Here is a 19938-nt window from a genome sequence, read left to right as displayed (position 1 = left end):
GCTCTGGCCAAGTGAATTAACTGCGTGTGGTCCTTTGACATCTGCGAGTAACAATCGCCAATTTGAAGATTCAATCACTTCAATGTACTTAATTTCAGGAGCAATGCTATCATGAACAAGTGAATTCCAGGGAGAATCCAACTCGCGAGTCCAAGTTGTTCATCGAGAGCAAGCAACTGCAGCAGCTGCATCAAAACCTACAAAGGATCATTCTTTCCCAATCGGATTCGCCAATGACATTCATCATCTCAAGGGCCCCAGAGTGCTTGCATTGCTACCTAGGGTAGTACCACTAAAAAAAAAAAAAAAAAAAAGAAATCATAAAGACATGACATTCCGTGTTTCTCTTCTATAACCTTCAAGCTTACCCAAATCGCCCGGGCTCAGTAGACATACTATCGTAACAAAAGTCAGTATATACCAATGCGACACACAGAAGAGTCCTCCACTAACCTTGAAGTATTTATTCTGCAGATCCGTCTCGTCCGACAGACTGCGCTCATAACCCTGCTGTTCATTAGCCACCGTGGGCGCGTGCTCCTCGCGCCTCGACCTGTTCCTCGACCACAGGAGCGCGAGTATGCCGAGCAGACACAGAATCTGCAGGCCGACGCAGACCAGCATCATGGCCACGCCGAGGGTGTAGCGTGGCGCCTCATCTGCGCGAAAGAAGAAGGGTCCCACAAAGTTGCCCAGGCAGTAGCCGATGATGAGCATGGCGTTGGTCGTAATCTTTTTCGTGTGGCCGGCCGTGTTGGCCGTCGCAACGGACATGGAGAGCGTCCAGGTCGCCGTGTAGGCAAATGATATCCAAAGGCAGGCGAGTCGGCCGTATCGGTTCCATTCTGGGATCAGCCAGAGGCCTAGGACGCCGGCCAGGAACGGCACCAGGCATACGATCATGATTATGAGGCGGCAGTTGGGGTAGTGGGAGGCGAAGAAGCTGAGACGTCTTGTTAGTTTCCCTCTAATGAACACCTCTTCTCTCGAGAGAGTTTCTGTCGTTTTTTTTTGTCTTTACTTACCAAGCAAGTACACAAAGTACAAACTGCACACATCCAGAGGGCATCTGAATAAGCGTGGTTTGGAGCCTAGAAAAGCCCATCCCCTGAATGACGAGACCTTGGAACTGGACAATAAAGATTGCATCAGCCGATAAATACCCAGAAAGACTCAGTCTCTACTCGGACCGCGGCCGAAACTCACGACTGTCAATCCACCGTTTGGCGTATTGCTAGCCACAGCAAAGACAAACAGCAGCCAAGTCTTCAGGTCCATCACGGCCTCCCAGAACTGCTTCCACTTGAAGTGCTTGTTGTCCATGCCCGTCCCGTTGGTCTTGGCCCGGCTGACCACCATGATCCTCTCCTGCTCGTTCAGGAACCTTGTCGTGAGCGGCGACCCGGGCAGGAAAACAAAGACCACAGCACCCCACGCCACCGTGATGGCGCCCCAGAACAGGAACAAAATGCGCCAGCTCTGCAGCAGACTCTGGATGTGTCCCACCCCAAACGTGACGATCCCGGCGACGATGTACCCTATCCCCGCCGAGCCGACCCAGAGTCCCATGCGCAGCGGCTGCTCCCTGCGCTCGTAGTACATGGAGAAGAGCAGCATGGTCCCCGGGTTGATGGACGCCTCAAAGGCGCCAAGAAAGGTGCGGGCCGCAGCCAGTCCCGAAAAGTCGACGGCGGCGCCGTGGCACATGAGCACGGCGCCCCAGAGGACGACCGTGGCGGCCATTACGCGGCTGATGGGCAGCTTCTGGAGCATGAGGTTGGTCGGGAACTCCCAGAACAGATACCCGACGTACAGCAGGGCGCCGGCCCACGAGAACTCGGAGCTCGTCAGCCCGAGGTCCTCGCGCACCCCAAAGACGGCCGCGTAGCTGAGTGTCGTCCTGTCGATGCTCTGGAGCGCGTAGGTTATGCAGAGCAGCGGCATGAGCCGCAGGTCCAGCTTCCTGACCAGCCGCTTCCGGGCCTCCTCGTCCATGGGCTCGTCCCCGCCGGCGTGCAGGAACTTTAGCGCCCTGGTCGTGTCGTCCATGGCGGCGTTGTCCTCCTTGGATGCCATCTTTGCTTTGCGACACGTATAGTCCGAATCTGGTCGCGTAAGGGTGGAAGCCGGACTACTTGGTTGCGCGGCATGGAGGATGCTGTTGTGCTTATTTATTGGGCTTAATTCCCACAAAGATAAGCCAGCCCAAAGCAGTGACTCTTTGCGTCAACAGAGTGGTATTTACTTTGCATGCAAATCGGCAACCCCCCACAGTTGCGAGTCGGATGGCATGCATGATTGTCTTATCCTGTGCCTTTTCTGTATGAGAACCAAGGATTTAAGTCGGGGCAAATCCGCAGACCGAGCACGAAGGCTTGGTGGAGACTCGCTTGTTGATGTAAGTTCCCGCGGAAGTTTGGACTGACTATCTACTGATTATGTATCTACTGATTATGTCTGAAATGCTCATCTTATCAAGTATCGCTCAGTTCGGAGACGAGCCCCGAGATTGTGGTAATTGCTACTCGACAAGCTCAAAGATGCATGTTAATGACATCGACATGATAGGTATACAATGGAGAAACGCTTAAGTCTATGGGCTGCTTTTTGGGGGACAAAAACGGTACGGTTATAGCATTGAATGCACCTGTGAAAGGTGAGAGGAGAAATGGTGGCAAAGCAACCCTGACCACAGCCCAAAATGCAGGGGTTTTTTTTTTACAAGTAAACATTATCGGAGTTCGATTCCCCATCGTCGCTATCCTCCTCCTCATCTACCCCAGAATTCGGAGCTATTTCCCGCTAAAGTGGAGTCGAAAGGATTGCCTATCTGCCGACTCGGCTTACATGCCGATGGAATTGAGTGCCGATGCAAAAGCGTACTGCATGGTTGTTTTTCGGGTTACTGAGCCACATAACACGGCCCAATACCCAGAAATAACCCGAGGCGTGATCGCAGCAGCCATAGCCTGCAAACCACGCATTTCCTGGTGCCAAGCGGCTTCCAGAGCACCGTAGGAAACAGAATAAAACGTAAATAAAAATGGCGCATACAGGGCACAAAAGGTTTCACACTTATGCCTCTCCTCAGCTAAGAACACATGTTTTCAAGTCTCGCTGAACTATGCCATGCCTCATAAGTAATCATGCTCCTCTTGTATTTCACCTGCCGTCACGCTGTTTATGCACACACTAAAGAAAAAAGAAGATATTATGGTTGTCATACCATGCCAATGAGCCCATCGTGTTCAAACATTCATTGATCGCTCATCGAGACGGTGCCCCATGCCTAATGTCCGAAGAACTGGCCGTCATGCGGCTCCTCCGCTTGTGTTGTTGGGCTGCAACCCTCTCAGCCCTGTCGCCCCTTTGCCTATCTCTCTCCCGTTCCCAGTCCAAATCATGCTGATCGAAGTTGGCCGCGGTTGGTGTATGATACCTGCTGTCGCTGCCACCGCCCATTTGTGTAATGTTTGTGTTTTCCTTGTTTGAAGACGAGCTCTCTGAGCGTCCCTGCGCCATTGATATGCTTTGTCTGCCGTATGCGCTAGATGTGCGCGGCAGTCTACTGCTTACGCCGTTCTTGCCACCAAGAAGGATGGCACCCCCCTCACCACTGACACGCCTCGGTATCGAGGACGAGGACCCCGACGACCCAGGTCCGTCGCGGCTACGCGGGCGAAAGACGCCACCGCTGTCTCGCTCTTGTGCTATGGCTGCTGACCGCCGCGGCGTCGCAGTCACGGCCACTTCGGTGTAAATACTTGATGATTGCGAGGGGCGTTGATGATGTGTTGGCGTCTGTGGCGGCGCGGATGCTGAAGAGGACAGCCCAGGCGGAGTGTATGAGCTCGTGCGCCTGGGCCCGGATCGAGATCGTGAAGACGGCGCTCCGCTTGATGATGGTGGCACGGCAGACGAAAGGGGATTTGCTCCGTTGCCGACCGCCGAAGTTGATGTAGTTAGCCCGATGGGATTTGTAACGCCATCAGGATCCAAATGCGAGCGCAGAAGTTCCGAGGCCAGATTGCGCACCAGCACCGCCGGATCCTTGTCGGCAAGAACCCTGATTTGCTCAAACAGGGCGCGGAGTTGGCGTCCGCTGCTTGCGGTTGACATGCTGCTACCTCCACCTTCAGATACACATGCGTCCATGATGTTGCGCACCAGACGGAGTAGGTTAAGCCTCACTTGGGCCTTCTTGTGGCCAAGCTTCTGGGCAAGGCCCGAATACATTTCCGACTTGGCTAGCGACGCCGCCAACGAGGGTGACAGTCGAAGTATCTTGATCAGCGGCTCCAAGACACCAGAGTCGAAAGCATTGGTCTTGATGCTGTTGAAAGAGGATGTGATTGCAGCCGTGAACTTGCCGTCCAATAGGTGAGTCTCCACCTTGGCAGTTTCCTCCTGCAGCCAGACGGATATAGAGTCGAGGGCGCTGACCTGCCAGTACTGATCTGCGATCAACGAAACGTAAAAGTCCAGGCCCTTGTTCTGCCAGAGATAGCGCCGCCCTTTGCTGCCAGAGTGAGCCATGTCACAAAGAATCGGCAGAGCGAATTCTTTAGGCGGCCTGTCTGTTTGCATGATTTTGAGCAGGAGTGGTATTATGCCATTCACGGCGGCATACTCCTGCCTTTCTTTGCTCAGCCTGCAGAGGTTGAACATGGTATTGAGCACCTGATTTGATATCTCCCGAAAGTGCTTGTGACCCTTCTTCATGCTATAGCTCAAGAGTTCGATGAGGAAGTCTATTGCATCAGCAGAATGGAGCGATTCTAGGGTTAATGATAGCATGGAAAGGTTCTTGATAAACTTGAGCATGGTGATTTGGTGAATCGGTGACATGCGGCGGAGGTCTCTGAGCACAGCTGTGGCGCGATTTCAGTCAGCAAAGTCCCTCAAGGTTGGACGGCATCATGGCCAGATGGTATGAAGAACCTACTCTTTAAGACCTGTCTCTCTGCGACAACCTCCTTGACATAATTTTCCGCCTGTGAAAACAGGTAGAAAATGTTGACAATGCGGCCTTCGACGAGCTCAGTCAGCTCGCTCTTGTCATCCTCATCCAATACCTTGTGAAGGACGAGAGCGAGCGGGTCCAGAATCTTGCTGCGAGAAAAGATCCTACAGAAGTCGTTCTTGGGCGTCGGACCCTGAAGCTCAAATACGTTCCAAATGCCATTAACGCCAATGAGAACCAGGTCCCTTGATGCGTCATAGTCCTCATCGAGGAACTCAACAAGGACGTTCAGACCACCAGCGCTGACGAACATCTGTAGCGTCAGGGTTGAGGTTTGATACATCTGCCTGACGAAAGCCGCAGCTTCTAGCCGTATCTCGTTGGAGTACTGCCTGGCTGCAAACTTGGTGATGATGGGGATGCCTCCTACGAAGCAAAGATTTTCTTGGAGCTCAACATCATCAAGGATAATCTAAATAAGAGCCGTTGGGTATCAGTCAGTCGTCTCATATTGTGGTCGGATATTTCTGGGTTTAGCTTACTGCATTGACAATTTTGAGCAGCTGCAAGATCATATGCTGTCGGCTCTTGACCGTACAGGGCTCGAGGATTTCAAGGATAGGTAAAAGGCCATGGGCGCTGATGATGAGATCTTTGACGTCCCCGTTCTCCCACAGAAGACTCAACTGTTCCGCCAGGCAAAGTCAGCAGCCGCCCGACTAAAAAAACGGAGCACCCGTTGTATGCGCTTCAGATGAAAGGATAAAAGGAGTACAACTTACCAACTCTTCAGACACTACTAATAGGGTGTCCTCACCCTCCGTCGTTTTCAAGGACCGCACAAGCTCCTCTACCTTGTGTGATAGTCTCGCATGGCGATCTCTGGCAATGTTTGCCTCGAGGTCCATTTCGTCCCATCCAGGATCCAACAGCGCAAAAGGATCATCCTCATCCTCGTCGTCGCCCAGCCATGAGTTGTTGGACAACTTGGACAAGATCATTCTGCCACCACCAGTGCCGCCGTCCTCGGAGCCCCGGTCGCTTTCGTCCCTCTCGGTAAGCGTATCGCTTGGGCCAAAGATGTCCGAAAAGTCCTCGTCGCTCTCGTTCTCGGCGAATCGCTGTATCTCTATTGACGACCGCGTCCTCCGCATATTCCTGTCTGGAAGAACTGAAGGCCTCGGTTGAGCAGCTCGCCGCACGCTGCCACCATTGGGAGGTTGCATGGACCGAGGCAAGCTGGTCAGGTCTGAGGGATGAAAGAGCTGAGGGCTGTCTTTTGGCACTAGTCCCATCTTTTCGGCAAATACGTGATCGTTGTCCTCCAGAATGTCCGAGTAGTCCTCGACAGAATGCTCTCGAAACATGGACTCTGGCCGCGGCGGTATGGTGAATTTTGCTGGGAAATGCGGTTTTGTTGGTGACTTGGCTGAGGTTCGGCTCTGCTTCGTCTTGTTTGGCTGTTGCAGTTTGAAGTCAGGGAGCGATGCTTTCTTCTCGCGTTTTTCAGAATGATCATTCTTCCGTGGAGTGGGCCGGATTGTTTGTTGCATGTCAGGATCAGAGAGCTGTGCTCGAGGTGCCTTGATGGTCACGAGCTGTTCACTTCCCCCCAGATCATCATCCCAGTCGGCCGACAGGTTCCTGCTGTCGTCGATAGAAGCAAAAGCCTTGAGTCTGTCCGATGATAACAGGCCACCAAAGTTGTCCTGAGGTTTGAGATGTGGTAAATGCAGTGCGCTTGGTGAGATTGCTGTTGCAAAATCGTTGTCCCAGTTGTCGTTGTCTAAAATTATGCCATTCGTGTTAGTTGTACATCTCAAGTGATAGCCGACAACTCATCTAAAGGCAATGTGAGTCCTACCAGGTATCTCAGGAGACCTAAAGGCATCAGCCATCGGTCTGGGCTTAGCTAACGTCAGTGGGCCCTTGATGTTCGTGATTACGTTCAACCGGTGACCATCCACGGTTGTTCCCTTGGTGCCGTTGCTTCCCGAATGGTGGGCACCGTCGGGGCCGATAGACACCCTTAAGCCATGTTCTGATGACTTTAATGCCTTGTTCCACTGCTTGACCTCCTCGACAGCTTCGCTAAAATTGGACGGGGCTTTTGATACGGGCGCATCGCTTCTCCTGGAGCCAACAATCCATGGGTGTCTCTGCAGTTTCTTTGCCGACACTCTGAGATTGGGGTCTTTCTGGAAGCATTGCATCAGGAAGTCACGCGCAGCCTAGCTTCGGCGTCAGCAAGGACATGTTCATCAAAGAAAACTGCGGAAGTTGGTACTGACAGGAGACACTCCTTCGGGGAGCGGCGGGTGATCGTCGTTGACAATAGCAAATAATGCGGGCATGGGTGCGAGGTTATGATACGGAGGCTTCCCCTGCAGTAACTCGATCACTGTACATCCCACGCTCCAGATGTCAGAGGCCGAAGTCGCTCCGGAGAGTTGAATGATCTCTGGAGCCATCCAGTAAGGGGTGCCGACAACCTGAGCCTCCTTGTCAGGTCCGGCGAGCGTGCTTGTGGACACGCCAAAGTCGGCCAGTTTGACTTTGCCATCTTTGGTAGTAAGTATGTTGGCCCCTTTGATATCGCGATGTATGACACCCTGGTCATGGAGGTACTGCAAACCCTGGAGAACCTGCGTCATATACACCCCCACAAGATTTTCTGGGAATTTGCCGTAGGCTTTGCAGATAGAATGCAACGATCCATTTTCGCAATACCTAAAACGGAGGTCCGGCACTTAGCACTAGACCATACAGTGGTTTAATGGAACTTATTTCCGTCCTGTGTGCAACTTACTCGAGGATGATGTTTAGGCAGTCCGAGGTCTTCACGAAGCCGATATACTTGACAATATTGTCGTGCTGAAAGTCACGCAGGTTAGTTAACATACCCCATTCTTGCTGCCTCTACGGAGAGTATGCGCCAGCCTTACATGTAGGTTCTTGAGAAGATCGATTTCGGCCTATTTCAAATTTCAGGTTAGCAGCAGGCCATCTAATAACCAGCACCTACAGCACCTCATAGCACAACGCAACGGCAGTCGTGCAGCCCTATTTCTGACCATGTGCGTACCTCGATCATCCGGAGTTCACTCCTCGGCACATCTACCAACTTGATCTGCTTGACGGCAACTGCCTCCCCGGTTCCCCAATTGAAGGCCTTGTACACAGAACCGAATGCGCCCTTGCCTATGCAGTCTCCGAGACGCTGTATACACAGACGCTATGTCAGCATTGTAGCCCCTGGGTAGGTTGTTTATGTTTCGGGCAGTGTACACACGTAGTCCCTCAATCCTGGGTCCTGAAGCGCCTTCTCCCTCGCCAGATTGGCCGTGGAATTCTTCCTGGGCGTTCCCGGAGTCCTGCTACCTCCGCTGTTGCTGACGCTGCTGCTGGCCACCGCCTTGCCATTGCTGCCGCTGTACGCCCGCTCGGCAAAGCCTCCCGGGGGTGTCATGCTTGCACCCGACAAAACCGGGTCAGCTCCTCGCGGGAGGCTTCCGACCCAAAGATGTAGTGCGGTCTGTCGTCGATCGGAGGAGAAGCGAAACGTCGATGTGTCCGGTGGTCTGGGACAGCGGTCTCGGAAAGGAGGGCGGATGTTCGGACGGCGGGTGGACTAGACTAGAACGGGGCGCCACGGCGTAGGGCAGCAGCAGTTGTTGTGTTGCTGCACGATCCCCCCAGCACAAAGGTGGTTCGCGATGCAGTTCGCTGCAAAAGCTTCCGTGGTTCGCCCATGCGGGATTCGCGTTTGCGTTGTCTCCGAATCGCTTCCTTTTTTTTTTTTTTTTTTTTTATTGTCGGCTTCAAATCGGCCGTCTCTTCGTCAAATTGTACAAGCAACACTTTTTTCCTCTCTCTCGGTAAAATGAGCCGAGGGGTGCTTCTTTGCACCGGCCGGGCTGTTGTATAGTTTTGCGGCAGATTGTTTTTTTTTTTTTGTTGTTGTTGTTTTTTTGGTCCCTCCCCTAGTAAATTTTATGCCCAACGTCGGGTCTCTGTCTTTTCGAGTCGCTGAGGGACGCGGCGGGCCTAAGCTTTTGCACGCGTGGGTGTCTTTGCAGCGTTTGTCCCTGCGTCGGAACTTGAGTCAATGATGCACGGAGAAATCTATATTTTCTTTGCTTCTTTGCTTAGCGGGCCGCGGCGTTTTAATCCAGAAGGGGAAGAAATGTTCCAAGCGTCAATCCGCAGGAACCAGAGAGTCAATTGGCGTCAGTGCTGGGCCTTTTTGGGCCGGCGGCTCAGGCACTCGGAAGGTAAGCCCCGCGGTCGGGGACGAAGTGATCAGAGAGCACAGGGTTCTTTTGTTTTTCATCAGGTACAGGAACCGGATTCCGAAGTCAATGGCGTTTAACATTGGAAGTTTTGTTTTCCCACAAGCTTGGGATGCTCTTCAACCTCCGTTTCCCGTATATGCCTTATCAGGATCATTCCGGGCCAGTGCCAGAACAAACTGTCGCTGTATAGATTGTGCTCTTTTCAGCTTTGAGTCCCTCTTTCTCTCTCTCTCCCATGACAGGCCAAGGACTGCACTGGATGCACTTATCAGTTTCCCATCTGACCGACTGCGACAGTTCCAGGCACAGGTAAACCGATCCGGCCATGGAATTTCTCCATTGGCGATTGTCCGCCTATCTTCCCGTACCTTACTGAGATCGTGTCGTACATTGTTTCTAAAGACGGTTCAACGTGAGGCGATTCGGTAGTGTTACTCTCTTTCTTCTATTTCCCCCCTCTTACCAAGCCGCCGCTCCCTCCCTTCCCGCCTACTTACAGATGCGTGTCTCACTGAAGCATTGTATTGTCTCGAAGCGCTTTGTAATGCAAATTGCCTAGTTACCTACCCCAAGCTGCCCTGGTAAATTTTATTTTCAGCTTTGTGACTCCCCGTTGCATTAGAGCAGCCTTCGCGTTAGGTTCCAAACAAGATTTCTCTAATGCACATCACCTCGAGATGTAACCTTGGGGTTTCTCTGAATCGAATACAGGGCTGTGGAATGGTCAGTGTGTCTTGTGGACCCGCCGATCGGGCAAGGCAAAGTGTGCTTGGCGCTATCGACCGACCGTCAAATCCTAGCCAGTTGTTCATGGTCTAGGTCTAGGTATGCATTCCTCTTCATACCTGGGTACGAATGGGAAGAAGCCTCATAAGAAATCCATCAAGACTAAGGCTGACAATAGCGTGATAACTGCGTCGAATCTTCCATTTGGGTTGTTTCATGCAAAAGTATTGTATCACAGTTAACAGAACTTCTTACAGGTTTTTAAACATAAAGTACAAACGTTGGCCAAGCGTCATATCTAACTCTGCCATCACTTTGGCTTGCCCAGCATCGATCAAATGCGAACGATGGTAGGTTCCGTCTTCAGCCGTATCATTTTTTTGCAGTCAAATTTCATACCAAAGTCCATTCCAACCAGGAGAACTACGTCCCGGACCCCGAATCCCATGAAAGAATTTTGCTGGCTTATGTTCACCTTGAAGCACTCCGTACGCCACACGCCATTTTCATAAAAAAAATCATAACCCGGCGGCAGACCCGCTGAGGTCTGTACCTTGGCTCAACCATTTCTCGCGATCCCAGGAATAACAAATAAAAAAAACCAAGCCACAGCGTGCGCGTGCGCCGACCCGTGACAAGCAGGTGGTGTCTGAGCGTTGCACTAGCCAGACGCTCTAGACAGGGTCCGACTAAGCCCAACTTCGGCCCACCATTCGTCAGGGATATCTTCGCGCGTTGCGAGACGGCGTACAATGCGCTGCATTTCGCCCATGAGCTCTCCGGGGTTGTCTGCCGAGCTTCCACTCGGATTTGTACGGTCGGCCGTGTTGCCAATGACATCGGCATATGTGCGTGTACCTCTATTTCTGTCGCCGGTCTCACTGGAGTATGATCGAACGCTTCGCATAAACTGATCCATGTGAGCATCGTCAGCAAGCTCTGGGCGGCTGAAAAATGGAAGAAGAGCCGACTCGGAAGACTCATCGTCTTCATCTTCCTCGGTATCTGAGTTCTCACAGGCCGACTCGCAGTTCTGCTCGACATCGTCCATCCGAGTGTCCCTCCCGGTCACCGAGGTGGCCGAGGAACGACCTGTACCAGCGCTTTGCGTCGTCGATGTTGAGAAGGACGCCGAAGTCGATGCAAAGGATGAGCTAGCACTTGGTGGCTGTGGGTCAGGTGTGAGAGTAGATACAATAGTGTGCCAAGGGTTCTCCGCTTCCGGACTCAGGCTGCGATTACGATCACCGAGCCCATCCATAGGGGTCGATTGACTTGGTTCTCTTCTGGTATTCCTTGAAGAGCGTGGAGGTCGCTGACCCACCAGACCTCCCATCGTTGACAAGTCTGGCTCAAGAGTGTGAGATGGTTCGACTACGACTCGTACTTCCTGTCTTATGGGTGGCAGTTCCAAGCTCTCGTCACGCGAACGCGATGTCCGCGCCCGGGGAAAACGCTATTACAAGCTCTCGTCAGCATGCCTGCAGAAAATTGGTTGAAGAGGCTACTGAGTGACTTACCGATATACCGTCTCTCGAGGTTCGTACGCTCCGATGCGTGCTGTCCATCGCAGTGCGGATCATCTGCACACGGGCGGCCAGGTCTGGACTGGCGCGCGTGTGAAGGTTGGCCCATCTTTCGGCCATTACGGATGCCGCTCGGTCGTCCAGACCAGCTGACCTCCTTGACGGGGGGTTAGAGGGCTCTCTGAACCTGCGAGTAGCAGCTCTCCACTGATCTGCGTCAGGCGGTTGTGTGTCGGACGGAGAATCCATAGCAGTATGGCCAGCGGCAGCAGCAACGGTGTTGTCTCTGGGCGGCGTCGCAAGGCGACCTCCTCTTCTGGCGACCCAGCGTTGTGAGTTCCCGAATGCGTAGTCGTGGACGGCGGCGATGTGTGCAGCTAAGCCGGCGCGCCGGCGCGCCTCGACACCCGACACATCGTGTCTGCGTCGGCGAATGGCCGATCGCGGATGTGCAGGTGGGCTTTTGGGGGCGGATCGGGGAGGAACATCTGATTCAACCGGAGCGATGTACAAACTGCCGGGATAATTATTTAGTTTTGAGGTGCATATTGGACTGCATTGGGACATGGCGGCCCGTGAAGGTATAAAACTCACGGGAGACCCATGTTTCCGTGTTGATCTTGATTATACCCTTTTGGGGAAATGCGAAAATCCGATACGCCGCGATTTCTTTAGCTGACGGGATTTTGTCGCGGGTTGTGAGCGATACCGAGAGGTCGATTGATTGATATGATTTGATCGGTTGATGGACTGAAGACGCGTTGCTCGGGGCGGGCGTGGGATTCGCGCTCGTCGAATTTGGTAGGGGGTGGTTGTTCTGTTGAGTGGAGCGATTGAACAACGCTAGGAAGACCGGGAAACTGGCAACGGGGACGGACTGGGGTAGACGCAACAAAATTGAGGCAGGAGACGCGCAGTAACCTTGAGGGGCGCTGGGGGTTTGGTGAAAAAAATTCAATCAAGAGATTCAATGGAACCCGATTAGCGAGAGAGTTTGATGGTTCGCGCGTTGTGCCCTTTCTCAATCCCCGGAGGTTTACCGTCAGGATTCGGTATTGAAATTAGAGGAGTTGCGAAAGCGCCTCAATTTTCGGCGCGCGCGGGTGTCAGGTTCTTTTTGAGTGGGCGACCCCGTTCTCCCGGATTGTGCACGGACCATTCGGTTTGCCAAGTATTGCACAGAAAGAGGCAGCGCGAAGCAAACAAGGATGGGACTGTCGCTGTTTTTTTCTCAGACAAAGCAGCAGCGCCTTACTACCTTACCTACTGCAGGACCCCGACATGCCGCGTCTGGCAACACCACCGACTAAAAAGCAAACGTGGCCATTGAATAAGTCAAACTAACCATTGTGCGTGACATTGCTGAGGACTGAATCATGAGCTTTACAGCATATCTGTACCATAGGAATATTATGCAAATGACAGGGCGAACAACAGCCCATACGATCGAGACTTGGGTGTGGATTACATGCAGCTTGTAGACAGACTCGGACCTAGATTTTCCTGGCACCACAGCTGCCAACCGATTGTCGCCATGGTCCTCTTCACGACACCATTCTGAGTCACAGCACCTAACATCAACACAACAGCACACGCGTTATTTTCCGAGCTGGCCAAACTGGGCTATGAAAACATGGTCGACGGGGCAACTGAAGCCAATCATCTCATAATTGTCTGTGGCCATGGCATTTGGCAAGGAGGACCACAGCATGGCCACAATGAAGCCGAGTGGCTGATTGAAAGCTACAAACGCGGCGAGACGTCCACCTTTATCGAGCATATCAAGGCCGGTCTAAAGGCTCTAGCACAGGATAGCCGCGCAGTACTGGCGTTTTCCGGGTGAGGCTCTTTGCGATATCTAGTGAAAAAGGGCCTTTCTCGGTGGTTACAGAATCTGATCGAAGCTCTTGAAAAACCATCCCACTCATTCCACATGGCTCAGAGGCCCAACATGGAAGGAGACGCGCCTCTCCGAGGCCCGGAGCTACGCAAACCTTGCCGCTGCGAACGACTATTTCGGTTGCATCCCTCCTACAGGAGAAACCGCTGAAGCGCATCCGCTGTCTCCGATTCCGCTTTCTACCCGCATAATTGTCGAGGAGCAGGCTTTGGACTCGTACTACAACGTCCTCTTTGCCATCATTGCCTTTTGGAGAAAATTTCAAACCTGGCCCGAGAAGCTCACGGTAGTCAGTCATGCCTTCAAGAAGGCCCGCATAGTCGAAGCTCACTGCTCTGCCATCGGGTTTCCAATTGAGCATGTCAACTACATTGGCATCAACCCACCTAACCTTCCACCATGGCTTCTGGCGGCACAAGATCTTCCCATATCCGCTGTCTTGCCGGACAACAATACCACAACAGGCACCGATGATGAGAAGAGTAAGGAGGAAAAGGCGAATATGATGCGGGGTGTTGCAGAAGTTATTGGGCAATGGATTGAGGACCCCCATGGCACTGGGGATGCGCTGGCTGGAAAGCGAAAGGCGCGTAATCCCTGGGGTGTGAGCCAAAAGCTCTTCTCCAGCGATGATGAGAGGGCTAGGAGCGGACTTGGAACCGTGTTCCTGATTGATGGAACAGAAGCGCTTGCTTCCACCCCCACAGGAATAGCTTGGACGAAACGCTAAGCTACACAAATACCGTAGGTATGAGGCTACGGCACTCGCTACTAATTTGGTAGTAATCATATCTTAGATACAGTTTCTCCACTCTTGCCCGACTGTCTGGGTCCCTCGGTTCTAGTGCTCTCGACGAGGAATTGAACGGCGTCAGTAATCATGCCCGGGCTGAATTCATGGCCGGCACCTGCATAAACGCGGTCGTCAAATACAACGTCCAACTCGGACCATTCCTGTTGAGCCGCCTTCATAAACTCAACAAACGGCTTGGAGCAGTAATAAGGAACCAGTTTGTCATCTCCCCCAGAACAGTTGAGCAGCCGCTTCCCACGAAGTCGTGATTCGAGTATGCCCTTTGCTTCAAGTGCCTGTTCGGCCGGCAACGGCCAGCTTGGAGTCTTGCGCGGGCCAAATACCAACCCTTTTGGATCGTATTTTTCACAGGCCCGTATAAGGTCTGGAGGAAAGTCCTTGCTGCCGAGGAATGATGCCCCGCTGTCCTCTGTGCTAAAGGTCGGTAGTTTGGAGAGCTTTGCCCTATCCGACAGTAGGTCTGCAACATTTATATGAGCACATGAGCTTGGTTTCTCTATACGACGACAGTTTTAAAATGGTGTGTACTCACACATATAGTCAGGGCAACCAATGATGACCACCCCAGCTGTCACTCTCTCGTCGGCGAATAGTAACTGCCATGTACTGTGGCCGCCAAGTGAGACACCCAAAACGTAATGGGCATCGATGTATCCATCGGGCTTCTCCGGAAACAGATTTCCCTGGATCACGTCGATCAAGAGCCTAGTGTCCACGACGGCACCAGAAATAAGCCCCTAAAACTACAGTCAGCCAGTGTCGGTGATCAGGCGAATACTCAACGCAAGAAGGTCACGCACAAACATGTCCTGGGCATGATAAGGATTTCCACCGCGCCATGCATCGTTAGCTTTGGGGAAAATCTTTCTCGTGCCATGGTTTCGTTGATCAAAAGCAATCCCAATTAGGCCTCTTTCTTTGGATTGCTGCTCCAGATTCCAAGCTCCAACTGTACGAGCCGCTATGTCGGCCATATCAGCGGAACTTCTCGTTCTGCCATGATGAAGCCAGAGGATAGACACGTGCGATGCGTCGGGGCTCAGCTCAGAGAGGCCATGGACTGTCACCATATGCCCTGCTATGTGTTTTTCCGAGGCCGATATGGCCGGTGCTGGCGAAAGCGACATTTTTTATTTTTTTTGGTGAGTCCTGTTTGATGGGCAGCGTCTTTATCCACTTAAGTCAACAAGCTTGCTGTCCTGGCTCATGTCAACCTGACTTAACCCCCTCAGTCTAGCCAGGGTAGGTATTGTAGAATTGTGGCGGGGTTAGGCTCAAATTTATGCACGACCAAGAAGTACCTGATGATCTCTTCCCCCGTGCGACTCGCACCATATATTACTTACTGTATGATCACCTAACGCAAAGAGTAGAAATGATTAAAAAGATGCACGGGATGCATCCCTGCTCGCTCAGCCCCTTACCCATCCCCGATAATAGCTTTTGAGTATTCGAAAGCCCCTGTTTTTTAACTTTTGCAATGACAGCCGCCCGCCAAACTTAAGAATATATTTCTTCAAACTTAGACTTACTAACACTTTCCACGGGCTCATCATACCGCAGCATGATTTGCGGATATATTATAGGAAATGTCAACATTCAAATCGGCATGTTGCGAGGCCTTGTTCCTTGCGCGATGAGCTGTTCCTGTACTTAATTAAATTTCTCTGGGGATTTCTACGTATCTTGCAAAGTATAAATACTTGGACCAACCTGCCTCTCTCTTTTTTTCAACACTTACTCCACATCATCAAAACTGTGCAGATCCACACTCATTTCTACTCTCTGAGATAACTCATCCAGTCTTTACCTTCGGAATTTCGTTCAATTATCTTACTTATAATCACCATGAAGTTCGGTGTTGCTTTTTTATTTGCCGCTTCCCTAACGCTGGCCCTGCCCTTGGATGAGGGTACATGAACACTTCCAAGATCCCACCATCTAAGTCTGATATACTAATATTGATTGGCTCCTTATTATTAGTTTCTTCGGACGGGTTTGCCATGCAGCAAGCAACCTCCGATACTCAAGGCTTCGGTAAGGTGGCCCCTTTCGATACGAGATGATATGAGAGAGGGCTAACCCCCAAAACAGCACCCTTGGACAAGAGAGGTAGATCAAAGTCGAGTTCCTCAAGAAGCAGGAGCAGCAGCAGCAGGAGCAGCAGCAGCAGGAGCAGCAGGAGCAGCAGTAGCAGCAGTAGCAGCAGCAGCAGCAGCAGCAGCAGCAAAACTGGCAGATTTTGCCTGAACAGTGATGGCCAAGAGGGGATTTGCGATTTTTTATTACGGTGTCATATCATAGGCTCCGCGGACTCTGGAAGCTTCAATTTTAACTGCCTTTTTGAAGTACGAAGCTTAAAGGATATTAACGAAATGGCGTTATCGGCTGGCTGGCGAGCGTGGTTCAGGTTGCCACCCCGCGAGGACGCAATGCAGGCAAAGGAGAGAACGGGTCGAGAATCTACGTGCGGCGGTGTGGATCGCGTTGCTTGGGTTCTCTTTTTTTCTCCTTTTCTTTTCTCTTTTTTTTCTCTTTTTTTTCTCTTTTCTTTCTTTTCTCTTTTCTTTCTTTTCTCTTTTCTTTCTTTTCTCTTTTCTTTCTTTTCTCTTTTCTTTCTTTTCTCTTTTCTTTCTTTTCTCTTTTCTTTCTTTTCTCTTTTCCTTCTTTTCTCTTTTTTTCATTTGTATGTGTGGCAAGCAACACCGGTATTAGTTGTTTGTGCACAAATAAATAATATCTATAGAAAAAAAATCCGAAAGCTTGGCCTATATCAGGAGTGCTGCCTTTTTAGACTTGGATCTAGGGCCTCGCATCGGAAGTAAGCAGCAGAATTTTTAACGTGTTCGGTACAATATTGAAACTGTTCACACTTATCAATAAGTTTCTGCAGCGAATTCGTTTACTCTCTTATACGTAGATTTGGATGAATGGTTGATAAGTCAGCTTGATTCAGTATATGCGGTCTTGTCTAGAACTAGTCGTCGGATCTTATGGTAGGTTCCCTGGATGTCCCCACCAATGCCGACAAAGTGAAAGGTACCTACCGTGCTTACCTGTACAACTTGACACTGGTTCTGTTACCATACCTGCGCTACTATGACAAATTGTCAGTATAAATACAGCCCTTGATAAGGAATTTGTATCAATTGACTATTGAACTCGAAAGCCAAACTCAGATTATCACATTGTGCTTGTGTTTACGCTTACCGAGGATCTACCTTGCGGGTCAAATATTTCAAATGTTTAGTGGCGTCAAAATTTTGACCGGTGAAAGCTTATCAAAATGGACACTATAACCACCAAATCCAAACCACTGTTCAAACGACCAAAGATAGCATAGACAACACACATGTCTGGGTAAGGTAGACAACGGGCGATAAATCATCTCAATGTCGTCCGAGGCCAAGGCTGTACCGGTCGAGCCTGCGCCCGCCAAGAATTATAAAGGCTTCGTCGCTGGTGTTTTCTCCGGTATCGCAAAGCTTTCAGGTGAGTCTATCGAATGCCGCTTCGACTGTCTGCTTCATGAAACCAGCCATGAAAATGGACACTTCAAACGTCCCTCCCCAAAAACTGAGCTGACACACTCCCCCTTCGCCACCCAATCCAGTCGGCCATCCATTCGACACAATCAAGGTTCGCCTGCAGACGACTGACGCGTCGCGGTTCAGCGGCCCGCTGCAATGTCTGCTCCAGACCGTCCGCAACGAGGGGTTCGCCGGGCTCTACAAGGGCGCCACCCCTCCCCTTGTGGGCTGGATGTTCATGGACAGCGTCATGTTGGGCAGCCTGACGGTCTATCGTCGGCTGCTACGCGAAAACGTCTTCAGCACGCCGTTGCCGTCACGTGATCCGTCCATCCCTGTGTCCATGGTCGCCGACACGCTGCCGGCGTACGGCCACGGCATAGCGGGAGTCATGGCCGGCTCGACCGTAAGCTTCATCGCGGCGCCGGTCGAGCACGTCAAGGCCCGCCTGCAGATCCAGTACGCGTCCAAAAAGTCGGACAGGCTTTACGCGGGGCCTATCGACTGCATCAAGAAGATCCACCGCCACCACGGCATCCCGGGCCTGTATCACGGCCTGAGCGCGACGCTGCTGTTCCGGTCCTTCTTCTTCTTCTGGTGGGGCAGCTACGACCTCCTGTCGCGGTGGATGAAGGAGAACACTGCGATGAGCGCCCCTGCTGTCAACTTTTGGGCTGGAGGACTGAGTGCTCAAGTCTTTTGGATTACCAGCTACCCCAGTGATGTAGTCAAGCAGCGCATCATGACGGATCCGCTGGGCGGCGGGCTTGGAGATGGCACTCCGAAGTTCAAGAGGTGGCGGGATGCTGCTGTCACAATTTACAGGGAAAAGGGCCCCATGGGTTACTGGAGAGGTTTCTTGCCTTGCTTTTTACGAGCCTTTCCAGCCAACGCTATGGCACTGGTGGCATTTGAGGGTGTTATGAGATCCTTGCCTTGAAATGGGAGAACTAGTGTAACTAATAGACCTTAGACTGTAACATCAACTCGGCCAAGCCCCAGCATAACAACGGGCCCGAGACATCTCTGACCCGGCCGAATCAAATGGCACAAATTCACAACAATAAATGTTACAGGGAAAAGACAGTTGCGAGAGCAAACTTTATGGCCTCTTTCATTGACTGTGACAATGTCCTGGAGCATTCAAGCCCGGAATTGCCTGGTATCTAATCCACCCCAGTTTTATAATTCCCTTGTCAAAGACAGCAGTCCTAAAAAATGTCGTGGCGCATAAAAATCGTCTACTCGTCGTCCTCGTCATCAGCGTCGTTAACGACGTTGAAGAACTTGAGCTCGTAAACACCCTTGGAGGTGGAAACGACGCGAAGCCAGTCACGAAGCTGCTGCTTCTTGAGGAACTTCTTGGTCCTGTGTGGATGTGATTTCCAGAGTCAGTGTTCCGTCTTGGCTGAGCTAGGTACAGAATCAGAGTAAGCAAGGGGTACTCACAGGTACTTGAGATAGCGGCCAGAGAGCTCGTTGTGAGCAACGATCTCAATCTTGCCATCGGGGACTTGGGAGATGACAATGGTGTCGCCGAGCTGGCCAACGCGACCGTCGATCTTGATCTTCTCGTTCAGGAACTTCTCGAAGGCCGAGATGTCGAAGATCTTGTCGTTAACGGGCTGCGAGGCGTTGATGACGAACTGAAGCCAGGAAAACAAGTTAGCAGCTGCGCATTGCGATTTGTAAATGCCTCACGGTCGGCCAAAATTTGTGTGTGCTTACCTTCTTGGTCGTCTTGCTGGACTTGCCAGTCTTCTTCTAAATGTATTAAACCATGACATTAGCCTACTGCTTCACGCCATCATCTCTCGATTAGGCCAGCAGCAAAGCAGTGCGTCAAGTACGTACGGTCTGAGGGGGGGCCATTTTGTTTAGATTTGGAGGAAAGAAGGACGCAAAAGGGTATGGTTGCTGGTACTCTGCGTATCTTTCTACGTTTGTCGCGGAAGAAAAAGTTCGCGATATTAAGAATTTCGGGCGCAACTAATTGTGTGTCGGTGGGGCTGATTTTGGCAGCCCTGCATGCGGCGGTGGGCAAGTGGCGGACCGATAAAGTTCCGATAAAGAAGCGCGCCAAAATTTGTATACAATGACTAAGCTGTGCCTTCACTTGATACTTGTGCAGGGTAGGCACATAGTCTATACTGCGCACATGGGCGACTAAACACCACAGCATAT

General features: G+C 51.6%; 8 protein-coding genes across 8 annotated transcripts; 3 read left to right on the top strand and 5 right to left on the bottom strand.

Moving 5' to 3' along the window:
* Window positions 1-216: 216 nt before the first annotated feature.
* MGG_04099 (allantoate permease) lies at window positions 217-2420 on the bottom strand. Its single transcript, XM_003719687.1, has 4 exons — window positions 1207-2420; window positions 1026-1129; window positions 454-943; window positions 217-395 (listed from the first exon to the last, which is right to left on the bottom strand). Exons 1-4 carry the CDS (start codon window positions 2074-2076, stop codon window positions 384-386), a joined length of 1476 nt encoding a protein of 491 aa, XP_003719735.1. The 5' UTR covers window positions 2077-2420; the 3' UTR covers window positions 217-383.
* A 626-nt stretch (window positions 2421-3046) lies between these two features.
* On the bottom strand, window positions 3047-9940 carry MGG_04100 (STE/STE11/CDC15 protein kinase). Its single transcript, XM_003719686.1, has 10 exons — window positions 8256-9940; window positions 8049-8183; window positions 7909-7938; window positions 7773-7837; window positions 7255-7693; window positions 6828-7194; window positions 5746-6749; window positions 5506-5649; window positions 4946-5435; window positions 3047-4871 (listed from the first exon to the last, which is right to left on the bottom strand). The coding sequence occupies exons 1-10, from the start codon at window positions 8430-8432 to the stop codon at window positions 3268-3270; spliced, it is 4455 nt and encodes a 1484-aa protein (XP_003719734.1). The 5' UTR covers window positions 8433-9940; the 3' UTR covers window positions 3047-3267.
* Window positions 9941-10163: 223 nt separating this feature from the next.
* MGG_04101 (uncharacterized protein) lies at window positions 10164-12587 on the bottom strand. Its single transcript, XM_003719685.1, has 3 exons — window positions 12105-12587; window positions 11505-12024; window positions 10164-11440 (listed from the first exon to the last, which is right to left on the bottom strand). Exons 1-3 carry the CDS (start codon window positions 12113-12115, stop codon window positions 10646-10648), a joined length of 1326 nt encoding a protein of 441 aa, XP_003719733.1. The 5' UTR covers window positions 12116-12587; the 3' UTR covers window positions 10164-10645.
* Window positions 12588-12744: 157 nt separating this feature from the next.
* MGG_17688 (uncharacterized protein) lies at window positions 12745-14358 on the top strand. Its single transcript, XM_003719684.1, has 2 exons — window positions 12745-13349; window positions 13453-14358. The coding sequence occupies exons 1-2, from the start codon at window positions 13144-13146 to the stop codon at window positions 14138-14140; spliced, it is 894 nt and encodes a 297-aa protein (XP_003719732.1). The 5' UTR covers window positions 12745-13143; the 3' UTR covers window positions 14141-14358.
* MGG_14914 (uncharacterized protein) lies at window positions 13448-15454 on the bottom strand. Its single transcript, XM_003719683.1, has 3 exons — window positions 15025-15454; window positions 14757-14961; window positions 13448-14684 (listed from the first exon to the last, which is right to left on the bottom strand). The coding sequence occupies exons 1-3, from the start codon at window positions 15349-15351 to the stop codon at window positions 14197-14199; spliced, it is 1020 nt and encodes a 339-aa protein (XP_003719731.1). The 5' UTR covers window positions 15352-15454; the 3' UTR covers window positions 13448-14196.
* A 618-nt stretch (window positions 15455-16072) lies between these two features.
* MGG_17687 (uncharacterized protein) lies at window positions 16073-16418 on the top strand (the record flags this gene model as incomplete). Its single annotated transcript, XM_003719682.1, has 3 exons — window positions 16073-16136; window positions 16208-16261; window positions 16348-16418. The coding sequence occupies 3 exons, from the start codon at window positions 16073-16075 to the stop codon at window positions 16416-16418; spliced, it is 189 nt and encodes a 62-aa protein (XP_003719730.1).
* An 838-nt stretch (window positions 16419-17256) lies between these two features.
* Window positions 17257-18850, top strand: MGG_04103 (carrier protein YMC2). The gene is made up of 2 exons (XM_003719681.1): window positions 17257-17716; window positions 17838-18850. The coding sequence occupies exons 1-2, from the start codon at window positions 17617-17619 to the stop codon at window positions 18692-18694; spliced, it is 957 nt and encodes a 318-aa protein (XP_003719729.1). The 5' UTR covers window positions 17257-17616; the 3' UTR covers window positions 18695-18850.
* On the bottom strand, window positions 18590-19761 carry MGG_04104 (60S ribosomal protein L22). The gene is made up of 4 exons (XM_003719680.1): window positions 19609-19761; window positions 19483-19518; window positions 19204-19400; window positions 18590-19122 (listed from the first exon to the last, which is right to left on the bottom strand). Exons 1-4 carry the CDS (start codon window positions 19624-19626, stop codon window positions 18996-18998), a joined length of 378 nt encoding a protein of 125 aa, XP_003719728.1. The 5' UTR covers window positions 19627-19761; the 3' UTR covers window positions 18590-18995.
* Window positions 19762-19938: the final 177 nt, after the last annotated feature.

The sequence above is a fragment of the Pyricularia oryzae genome, chromosome 6, assembly GCF_000002495.2.
Source record: "Pyricularia oryzae 70-15 chromosome 6, whole genome shotgun sequence".
Lineage (NCBI taxonomy): Eukaryota > Fungi > Ascomycota > Sordariomycetes > Magnaporthales > Pyriculariaceae > Pyricularia > Pyricularia oryzae.
Note: the sequence above shows the minus strand (reverse complement) of the source record. Positions and strands in the feature narration are given on the sequence as shown.